Source organism: Maniola hyperantus, chromosome 13, assembly GCF_902806685.2.
Source record: "Maniola hyperantus chromosome 13, iAphHyp1.2, whole genome shotgun sequence".
Lineage (NCBI taxonomy): Eukaryota > Metazoa > Arthropoda > Insecta > Lepidoptera > Nymphalidae > Maniola > Maniola hyperantus.
In genome coordinates, this window is record NC_048548.1 from 7,061,697 (window position 1) to 7,073,832 (window position 12,136).

At 35.4% G+C, this 12,136-nt stretch overlaps 1 protein-coding gene across 2 annotated transcripts in view; it reads left to right on the top strand.

Moving 5' to 3' along the window:
• The window catches only part of LOC117988013 (pH-sensitive chloride channel 2-like), a 31,459-nt gene that overhangs the window by 16,651 nt on the left and 2,672 nt on the right, over positions 1-12,136 (top strand). Inside the window, exons 2-7 of one of the 2 annotated variants that reach the window (XM_034975113.2) lie at positions 6,111-6,303; positions 7,527-7,839; positions 9,202-9,357; positions 9,447-9,602; positions 10,022-10,187; positions 10,632-10,830. In XM_034975113.2, the coding sequence (XP_034831004.1) occupies positions 6,111-6,303; positions 7,527-7,839; positions 9,202-9,357; positions 9,447-9,602; positions 10,022-10,187; positions 10,632-10,830 (1,183 nt within the window). Of the gene's footprint in view, positions 1-6,110; positions 6,304-7,526; positions 7,840-9,201; positions 9,364-9,446; positions 9,603-10,021; positions 10,188-10,631; positions 10,831-12,136 lie in introns of both variants that reach the window. The other variant, XM_034975112.2, reaches the window with a different exon arrangement.

The following is a 12,136-nucleotide window of genomic DNA, read 5'->3' on the forward strand; positions in this document are numbered from 1 at the left end:
TAATACAAGTGTTTTTCACACTTGTATTTGTGGTTTTGTTCATCAAAAATGCCTTTGTAGCTTGTAGCTTGTAACTTGTAACGAAAAAGTTGGAGAGCCTCCGTTGACTCTTAATTTATTTTACAAGTTGTATGCAAGTATGATAGAATAATTAAATTATCTAGTACCTAGTAGAAATAGGTAAAATAACTATAAAATAATTCAAAGGTGTAATTTTATTAAACTTATCTGTTGCTTTTTTTAAATTTGACCAAAACGTGTCTCATATACATACGAGTATGCTGGCATAATCTTTTTCGGCAGATACAAGTCCAAGCGATTGACATAGCAATAGTATCTCTTTCCACTCTGCTATTTTTTGGTCTTTAGATAATTTATCAGTAAATGGGCCAAATAAAATATCTTTTTTGTCACGAATTATTTAATTGAAGAATAATTGTTACTTTCGCATCAGATTTCGCCATTTTTTTGCGGTGTAATTCGAATAGCGAAATTTTTTAAAGTCTAGGTATCTATTTTTCAAACAAAAAGTTTAAATTAAAAATAATGTATTATTTTAAATTTAAACTTTTTGTTTGTTTAGGTACTTCCTGTTGGTGTACCGACATAGAATAAATCAAAGTAGGTAGGTTAATAAAATAAGAAGCAATAGGTTTTACAAATAGGTTTTTTAACACAAAATTAAATTATATGAAAAAAAGTTTTATTTTTAACAATAACTTGACTAGTTATGGTACCGTAATTGCTGTTTTATCGACATTTATTACGGTTAAAAAATTATTTTGCAATTTAGCAAAAATAAAGTGTGTATAAATTAAAAATATACAGTATAAGTTCTACAAGTCTTGTAAAATCCTACAAGTCTTGTGAAATTATTTGATAAACATAATTTACAAGAGTTTGTAAAAAGTTCTTGTAACTTGTAACTTGTGAGCTTGTAGACTTGTAATGTTTGATAAACAGGGCACAGGTCTACGTTTGCCTTTTATCTTGCCCTGTAGGTATTGTCTAACATAACTACGGGGTCGTACATCATGGTTTGCAATAATTGTTGACAATACAGATCTACCTACGGTAGATAGTATTCATTTATAGGCCGTAATCGTCTAGTCAGATCTTAGGAAGCTGTATAGTGAACGATGCCAGCACTGGTTTAATAGATTAAGTATTTTGTGACTGTAGGGTGTAGGGAGAGGGACCTCCCCACCGGGAGGTCAGGAGCTCAAATACGGATGCACCTGTAACTTTTAGGAGTTAAATAAATATGCGATTTAAGAATTTAAATATCACTTGATTTACCGGTGAAGGAAAACATCGTTTCGTCATCGTGACGTCACATTCGTGAGGAAACTTGCCTGAGAACTCTCCATAATGTTCTCAAAGATGTGTGAAGTCTGCCAATTCGTACACGGTCAGCGTGGTGGACTATGGCCAAACCTTTACTCGTAGATTAGGCGCTACAAGACTACACCTTTGTTATTGTAGAGCTGGCTGGACTTCTTACCTTCTTAGTACTTCTGCTCTGTGTCTGTGACAGCAGATGAATTAATTATTATTTATCTAAGGTTTTGTATATGAAATTCGTAGAATAATAATAAATGTCTATTAATATAATTAATGATTCATCATTTACTACACACTGCATTAAGGATTTGTTTTGCGATATCAGCAGGCAATTTAAATTTAGACGCTTGTTTAGATTAAGTATTGTGTGTATTTGCTTTAAAATATAAGATAAAATGATATCAGGAACAATGAGTTGGATCTAGATCCTATTTGCCAGTAAATGCGGTTACAGTAGTGCTGTCATAAAGATCTACTCATACCTATGCAAAATAAACGTAGGATCAAATAAAGCTGAATATAATTTTTTAGAAAGATATAGCAATTAATTTTGATATTTCAAGTAATGCTTTTTATTTAAAACTTGGAATGCTACGGAGCATGTAGAGAGCACGTAGAGAGAGAGAGAGAGAGTAATTTCTTCGTAGGTCACGGTTGCTACGGTCTACGCAGAAAATACAAAATATTTCTTGTGTTTTTATCTATTCTACGTAGGAACATGGATACTTCTTCGATTCTGCAAGTTAATACATGTAGGTACTTAATTATAGAAAGATCTGAGTAGGTAGGTACCTACTATCTATATAAAAATTAATCTGCTAAGTATACATTTTGAGACATAGGTACTAAAAATGCTAGGATTTTATTCAAAAATACCTACTTGTCTACAATAATATCCTTGTCATAACATAATAAATTAAATTTTGTAATTGTTTTGTAGAAAATGGAATAAGTAATAATAATAATATTCTAACAAACTTACTCTTTGATTTTGATAATATATACGACTAATAATGTACCTACATAATATAATAAAGTACACGTAGCAAGCAGCTTAAGGTCTAATCTGAGAGCAAATCTGGTAGATATCTCTGTATTGGTTGACAATGTTATCAGGGGCAAATATTGGCGCAGACGCCGTTAGCTTCCACCATCGACCTTGCCTTACCATGAATCTATATTAACCTGAAATAACAGCTTTCTGTAAACGTCTTGATTCTCGCTCTTATTATGAGAATGATACTGTTTGTGGATGCTGTGTTATTAGTCATGATGCAATAGCGAGCAAATTTCTTTTTTCTTACCCTAGCATGTGGGGTTTAGCATTGTTTAGAGCCATCGATGTTTTAGAGCTTATTGAATAGAGTAGGTACAATGTTTTTTAATCGTTAAAAATAAGGAAATGAGGGCGTTCAAAGTTGTCAGTTAAAGACCATTTTTGTAAGGGGAGGCTCTCTCAAAAACTAACTATGTAATTAGGAATATGTATTTTCGGTACTATATTATGTACCATATACCTACTGCATTTAAATAACAAATAAGTAGGTACCCACTGAAAACAATGATTTATAAAATAAGTAAGATTGTAAGCTGTGATCAAAAAGTTTTTCTTTCACGGTTTATTGCAATGTTCTAGCTCGGAAAATAAATAATTCATACACCCAAAATATGATGTTCATAATTATGTACGGAACCCTGTTAAATAGGTCGTATTGTATAAACTTGGTCGGTTTTCAGGATTCCGTACCTGAAAAGGAAAAAACCGGCCAAGTGCGAATCAGACTCGCGCAGTGAGGGTTCCGTAGTACAGTCGTATTTTATCGACATTTTGCACGATAAATCAAAAAATACTATTACTAGATCTCGTTCAAACCAATTTTCGGTGGAAGTTTGCATGGTATTTTATTTGCATGGATGGTAATGTACATCATATATTTTTTTCAATTTTATCATTCTCTTATTTTAGAAGCTACAGGGGGGGGGACACATTTTACCACTTTGGAAGTATCTCTCGCGCAAACTATTCAGTTTAGAAAAAAATGATATTAGAAACCTCAATATAATTTTTGAAGACCTATCCATATATCCCACACGTATGGGTTTGATAAAAAAAAATTTGAGTTTCAGTATGGGGAACTCCAAAATTTATTGTTGTTTTTCTATTTTTGTGTAAAAATCTTAATGCGGTTCACAGAATACATCTACTTACCAAGTTTCAACAGTAGGGGAAAGCAGGTAGGATTCGTACACTTTTTACTCTAGGTAATGTAAAAACAAAACTAATAAATATTTTAAAATAATTTCAACGCTGCTGGATTACCTAGTTATCTGGCTTTAATTATAGCGTAGTTCAGTGTTGATGCAAAGTAAGATGACAAAGCTATGATGAATTTCCCAAAAAATGGAAATCGTACGAAAGCACCCCACACGCGAGGTAACTTTGTACATCGACTAGGGTACATTCGTACATAGTGGGGAGCCTTCGTACACAGGAATTAAAAAGGCTATTTTATATGAAATTAAACATTTATTGATATCAAAATTAACACAGAATCAACCTTAAACATAGTAATAACTAACAATATGGTGTTTACAAACAATTTGTTACAATTTAAGTCATTCATTAATCAACATTCTAATTTACCGTTATAGTAACTCGCGTTTCATCTCTTTAGCCTTCTGTTTTCTCTCTTGTTCTTCTTTTTTCATCTTTTTTGCTCTTTCTTTTTCTATCAGTCTATTTTTTTCGGGATTATATGTTATATCCTTAATTTTTCTAATACTTTTCCTTTCTTTGTGTCTTTTTAGGTGCATTCTCATTCACTTTAGGCTAAGGTAAAAGGTTGCATAATTTCTGGCGTCATCATCCCACAGTTGATGTAGATGGTGATGGAGGTGGCAATCTTGATGATAGATCTTTTTGAGTAAGAGTTATTTCTTTGGGAGTTGAATTGGGATAGCGCCTATGTCAAAAATAAACGATTTCTTAGTAATTATTATTAAACAGAGGGTCTTCCAAATTTCGTGAAATCCACGTCCATTGTAAGTTTTAACCATTACTAAACTGATTCTAAAGTTGTCGATTTAAATATAAAGAGTACGTCAAATGTTTATGACGTCATATCTATGTATATCTTTTATACAAGCTGCCATAGGTACCTACTAAGCCAGCGTTTTGACGTTTGATAAGAAGTTGCTGATTTGACTTATAGCGCAGCTAACCACAGGCATGAAACTTCGAAGAAAGAAAACATCGAGGTTTCACCCACACTGGCAGGCGTCAAATGTCACCTATATTTGACGCTCGGTAGGCTATGAAACTACTAGGTATTTTTGATTTAACGACACCCCTAGCCTAATATTTAGCAGATGTCGATTTCAGGATCAAACCGAGAGTTTCTTCACTCTAGTTCTACTCTGCTAGTCAAGGCACCACCACTATTTGTTGCATGTTATCATCTGGGAGTGGTTTAGAATTGGAATCCCATAACCCAGTTAGTGCAAAAACGATCCTGAACTCACGCGGGGTGCATTCGTAAAGTACGAATCCACCCCACTCCTAACTGCACGAAGGTACCCCAACTAAAAAAATCAAACAATAAATTTAAAACAAAAATAACGGTGAAGGTTATCCCAAAATTAATGTTTACACATGAATCTGAGGCACTTATCCAAAGACTATTATATGTTACTTTAACAATTTGAGCCAAGCTTATTACGAATTAATGTCGTCAAAGATGAGTCGAAAAATTATTTTCGCGGTGTGAAAACACGTTTTGACTTATTCTAAAAAAACTGACTGTTGTACAGCCACTGCACTTAGCTGTGAGCCTATGAATATGAGCGGGCCTCACATATACAAAAACACAAACGCGTCACCATGTAGCATAGTGTAGATATGACTGTTGTACGAATGCTCCCTCTGTACGAATCCTACCTGCTTTCCCCTATAGCTCTTATAGTTTCGGAAAAAAGTGGCTGTGATATACGGACGGACGGACAGACAGACAGACAGACATGACGAATCTAAAAGGGTTCCGTTTTTGCCATTCGGCTACGGAACCCTAAAAACCAGTCAAGTACCTATCAAAAACCGACTCGTGCACCGAAGGTTCCGCACTGCGGTCTTATTTTGTATTTTGCATTTTACGACCTTAGAAGGCATTATTAATATTTACCTACTTTAATAATGTTACTTTATAACTACATCACTTTACACATAATAATTAGTATGTCTGCGTCTCAATTGTTTTGCGTCACTCGTACTACTACTAATAATAATTATTACAATTACAGTTATGGATTTTAATAATAATAATAATCATGTCTGCATATTGATTACGGCTATCACAGTCTACTTGTATTTTGATAACAGATAACTAATTTAGTGAATTTAAATGAAGATTTGGTATTTTTGTCTCTATAGTATGGTTAGGTGCAATTTTGCCTTTTGTGTAATTAGGATGTTATATCCAAAGGATGTTATATCCAAAGAGTATATAGATTTACTCAACATTATGGACGATAGATATACCATACAATATACGTCAATTCATAATCTAACTATTTGTATCCTGGGTCCTGACCACGTCCTAACTTAACGTTCTTATTACGTACGACAAGTCCTTGACTCCATCTGCACCAGTCAGAGAAACCTACTGAATATTCTTCATTTTTTCATATCATATTCAAAAGCGCATTGCTAAAATAATTGAGAGGAAAATATTTCGATTCTATTTTTTACGTTAAAAAAATAATCTTTTCAGACAAAATCCAGTATTAGATTGTCCATCCCTTGACAAAGGCGACGGCTACACCCAATCAGAGTTCCTGTCTCGACTGGCGAACGAGTGCCGCTATGACCGGCTGCTGTTGCCCACCTACCAGACCGGGGAAGTGGTCTACGTGCACGCCAGCGCTTATGTCTATTTCATCCAGCCAGCTGAAGCACACGATTTGGTATGGAGGACTACTGAACGGTTACATTAGTGAACCTTGATCGGTCACCCTACTGAACACTACTAATACAACGCCAGTGTGTCCGCCAAGTTCTAAATAAGACAATAATATTATATTCTAATAAGAACGGCGACGACGCACACTGGCATTATCCCCTCATAACAGGACTTACAAACTTACACACTGTTTACAATTTTGCACATCTATTATTTATTGCTCGTAGGCTTTCTTTACACCACTTTTACATAACATCAAACTATATATTACTTAAATATTTGTTTACTGTACTGTTTCGAAAAACGGTTTTTTTCTGAGATATAAATTCAGCAAAGCTATTCAAAATAACAACTATTACCTTCAAGTTACTACTTACTAATACCGTCATCCTTCAACGGCCCACTACTGAGTACGAGTTCCTTTACAGAATTAGAATAGTCATAGTCCACCACGCTGGCCAATTGTGGATCAACAAACTTATTACTCCTTTGAAAACATTATAGATTACTCTCAAGCACGCAGCTTTCTTCACGATGTTTTATTTAACTGTCCGAAAAGTCAGAGGTGGTTACCCCTCACCCGTTTAGCTGTCTAGTAGATGTGCAGTCAAAACATATGCGTGTGCAGTTGTAAAACATACACGCGTTTTGTGCTGGTGGTGGTGGGTTTTTGTGCAGGTTTCCAGTTTCTACAATATACCTAAACACCTAGTTGTGATTTTTTACTGACAGTGGGTAGATTTAATTAGATGTTTTTCTAAATCATTCAATTTTTTTTTGGGCTTTTCGGCCCCCATCGTTCCCTAATCTAACCTACACACTTAACTTGTTTTACACAAGTCTTAATTTAAAATCAAAAAGTATCCTGACTGCCTCCGAAGTAGGTACCTACTTAGGGAGAAATATATCCATATCCATACCAATATTATAAATGCGAAAGTTTGTCTGTCTGTCTATCTGTTTGTCTGACTGTCCATGCATGTGAGCTTTTGACGGTCCATCCGTTTAACCGATTTTAATGAAATTTAGTACAGAGATAGCTTGCATCCCGGAGAAGTACATATAGGCTACTTTTCTTCTCAAACAATCCCTTGGGATTTTTAAAACCCTAAATCCGCGCCGACGAAGTTGCGGGCGTCATCTAGTATCTTATAAATTAAACTGTATAAGGTATAATCATGAGGTTTTTAAAGGCTAAGTAAGTACTTATTTAAATATTTGTTACAGAATTTCAAATTGCATTTCCTTCTTCAATTGCGATGGACAGACCCACGGCTGGCATATGCGCTGTACTCGCCGGAACGTACGAAAATTATCGGAGAGAGTGATCTGCGTCAGCGGATATGGGTGCCCCACTTGTACATGTCTAATGAACAGGTCTCCAGCCTCATGGGCACGGACAGCAAGGACGTACTCATCTCCATAGCACCAGATGGAGAAGTGTTGTTTAGCCGCCGAATGCAGGCTGTGCTATACTGTTGGATGAATCTCCAGAAGTTTCCATTTGACGAGCAAAAGTGCTCTATGAATCTCGAAAGCTGTAAGTTTAATATTAAGTACTTATATACTCTATCCGCCGTGTTGATAAGCCATGATAACCTAGTGGTTATGACGTCCGCCTCCTATTCCGGAGGTTGGGGGGTTCAATTCGATCCCGGGCACGCACCTCAACTTGTCGGCGTTTTAAGAAAGTAAATATTACTCGCTTTAACGCTGAAGGAAAACATCGTGAGGAAACCTTCATGCCTGAAAGTTCTCCATAATGTTCTCAAAGGTGTATGAAATCTGCCAAACCGCACTTGGCCAGCGTAGTGGACTATGGCCAAAACCCTTCTCATACTAAGTGGAGACCCGTACTCTGTAGTGAGCTGGCTATGGGTTGATTATGACGATGATACTCTATCCACGGAAAGAAATTAGTATAGTATAGTTATAGTATTAGTACCTATACTGAGACGAAAGTAGGCTTTAACCATTTTGAGGCACCAACTAATCACAGACATGTTTCCACAAAACATTCGAAATTCAATTCGTTGGTTTCATAGTTTCGTATGTGATTGGTTGGTGACTTATTTTTCGTGTCTATCATTTGTATGGGATTACGTAAAAGAGACAGCTCTACATTCTGTGGATAGAGTATAGTTAAGTAGTTAGGTACCTTATATACCTATATATATTATAAATATATTGCTCAATTTATGTAGATTTTTTAATTATATCTTTGATAAGTGTATTTTCATAAAAAAACGGGTGAATAACATGTTAGTTAGATTAGATACTTATCTAATCATAGATGAATATCTAAAAGATTGTTGTTGTTTTTTTTTTGTTTTAATATAATTAATGACTTCTAAATAACTCAGCTAAGCATGTGCAATGGGCATGGTGTAATATTGGATTTGATGAATGTACTCACTTAGTACCTACTAGCAGTGGCGTGCAGCTCATAGAGGCATAAACGCACTGCTTACCCGCGTTGTAAAAAATCAATGCTTATTTTTCATTAAAACCTGCCGGAAAATAAGTTTATACCTAAATGCATACCCTGGCTTGAAATCCTGTGCACGCCACTGCCTACTAGGTAGGCACTTACTAGACTACAAGAGGTTTTCTTTATCAAGCGGGCTTTCTTTATGCCCTGAAATTTGATCAGTTGCGGACCAAGACCATTGGGATCAATGCTTAGCAGTTATTTTCAGTAACACTGAAATATAATCGCAACCTATTCTAAACCTGAGTTAAGATATAATATATTGTACTACATACCAAGTCCCAAAAGCCATACCAGAGAAATTGAGTCAGTCTGAAAAATTTACTTGCCTTTACACAAAAGAAAAACAGGTCCATTGTACCAACTTGTATATATTAAAGTATGTCTTTAAGCTTTTTGTTCATATTTCAGGGAAATACAATGCATCAATTTTACGTCTGATGTGGGAAAAGGACAATCCAGTCCGACTTTCCACGGAACTGCACCTAACAGAATACTCTTTGCTGGACTATTGGACGAACGAATCCGTTGTGCGAGGCGATATTGTCAATATGCGTTTGGGAGGAGGTAGATGTAATGTCGTTTTGCGTGTTTGTGACGTTTTTAAAAATATTCATTTTTAATTGAAAATTTACTCAAACTAAAGTTATTTTCAGCTGGAAATTACAGCGCTCTAAAGTTCACATTTAAGCTGGGAAGAGAAGTCGGTTATTATCTTATGGATTACTTCATTCCATCCATGATGATTGTCGCGATGTCATGGGTTACTTTCTGGTTGCAGGCCGATGCTTCAGCACCAAGAATCACTTTAGGTAAAACTTGCTTTATAAATACCTAAGTATTTTCTAAGCGTAATTTCACGCGGCATTCGATTGCCCGAAAAATGTTTACAATGCAAATAAAAATCAAAAAACTGTAATTAGATGAAACTCCTCCTGGATTTTTCATTTTTACCTGACTTCATCGGCGTGGATTTAAGTTTTTAAAAATCTCGTGGGAACTCTTTTATTTTCCTTCCTTTTCCGAGATGCATGCTATCTCTGTACCTTTCGTGGAAATCGGTTAAACGGATGGGCCATGAATAGATAGCAGACAGAGAGGCAGACACATTTTCGTATTTATAATATCAGTAGATATAGATTTGTTCAACAAATTAACACAATCTGCAAATTGGCATAACGACAAGCGTCACATGATACACCAAAAATAAACGTAATAACCTTAATTTCAGGAACAAGCACTATGTTGTCGTTTATCACACTTGCGTCGTCACAAGCCAAGACTTTGCCGAAGGTCTCCTACATCAAAGCCAGCGAGATCTGGTTCCTAGGCTGTATCGGCTTCATCTTCTCTGCTCTTGTGGAATTCGCATTCGTCAACACAATTTGGCGCAGAAAGTACGATTTAATTATTGTTTATTTTTTTAATTTACTCTATTTTACCTCGAGCAGAAGGTAACGAGCTGAAAGCTTGTTACACCCCGCCCAACATACATACATTAGAATTCTCTCTGTCTCTCTCTCTCTCTTAATTGGTCTCTGATACATTAGAATTGATTACCTACTAAGCCACATAAAAATTGCACACTAAGACAACTATCATCGCTACATAATGTACATTAATTCTTAAATTCAGCATAGCTACTTTCTTTTATCGAGGACCATCATACAAATGAACTTGAACGATTGATCTGCATATTTGAAATTGAATTATTAAGTATAGCAAGATTTGTCATTGGCAATAATAGTTTGCACGCCAATTATTTACTGCTACTTTGATATACTTAGCATGAAAGTTTTTATTTTCCCTCTTATCAATAATATTCAAATTATAAATTGCAGAAAAGTGGTGAACTTAAAGAAGGTGAACAGCAAGTACATCCTAAAGAGCACACTAACCCCTCGCTTGGCGCGCAAGGAGTTACAGAAGGAGTTGCAATCATCGCCTCAACTCACCAAGTCGCGATCCTGCTCCTCATTACAGCAAGAAACTAGCAGCGATCCAGCTGGACCTGGATATAATAACTACCTTACTGTACATGTAAGTAACTTTTTAATGGTGCCTAGCCTAATATTCCTCTGCCATAAAGAGAAAAATATATAGGTATTTACCTACGAGTACCAAAGGCACGTCGGGGCATTGAATTACTTATTATGTTGGGTGACTTTCATCCCTCAAATTACTGTTGGAAAAATAATGACTATACCTATAAGTAGAATTTCTTTCAAACTTTTATATGGACCAACGACCCACTCTGGCTTAGCTCAGGTGAAATTCTTAAAAATCCTTTTGTCATAGCTTGTTATAGCAAGGTTGATCTGAATGAGGAATCCCTTCCTTCATATTCATTAGATCTTCACCAAATTGATAAAACTGACTTGTATCTCCTGTGAAAAATTATTGTTACAATCGGTTCAGATTTGATTGAGTTATGGAGTATTATCAATAAAAAAAATCATTCCTTATCCTGAAGGAATCCTGTGGTTTTTACGGAAAAAAAACTATTTGGCTGTTTGGCATAGAGATAGCTATTATGACGTAGACATCCAAAGAAATCCGAATGGCTCAAGAACTGCATATAAACGTATAGATATTTTTTAAATCTTGGTTTACCTAATATATTTTTTATTTTATTTATGCTGCGTTTGAAAAGGCAAGGTAGGACGATATTTTACCCTACTTATTTCTAAGTATTTATTAACTGTAATGTATTAGTAACTTTGTATTATTATAAAGGGCCTGTTTCACCATCTCCAGATAAACTTTATCTAACGAATGAATTTGACGTTATAACAGATTTTTTATTGGGAATCTGTCAAAATGTCAAATTTATCCGTTAGATAATATACAGCACTGAGAAAAGCCGTATATTAAGAAAAGAAAGATTATCTAGCGGTTGTGAAAACGGACCTAAATGTTTTTGGCGGTGAGATATACCTACTTATCTAGACAATAGAGTTATTCATCTTATTCATGCCCACTTTCCTTGTCTTCTATCCGCGGAAAGAAGTTGGTTTGTATTGGTTGGTGACTCAAAATGATTAGCACCCATTGAGATTTTTGTCTCTATCATTTGTATGGAATTACGTAACAGGGAGAGCGCTATGGGTAAGTACCTACTACTTAACTTCTTTCCGCGGATGACCACAGAGTACTTTGTAATATAACGGATGACGAAGGGAACAATAGTGCTTATTAAGCGTTTGTCAGTCTTTACAGACAGTCTTTGTGAGGTGTGAGTAGCAATGAATGTTTTGGCATAGAGTGGCGTAGATAATTATGTAGTGGGATGCGTAATAGGTATCTTCTCATTTTCTTTTTCTTCATTCAAAGATTACTCTACTAG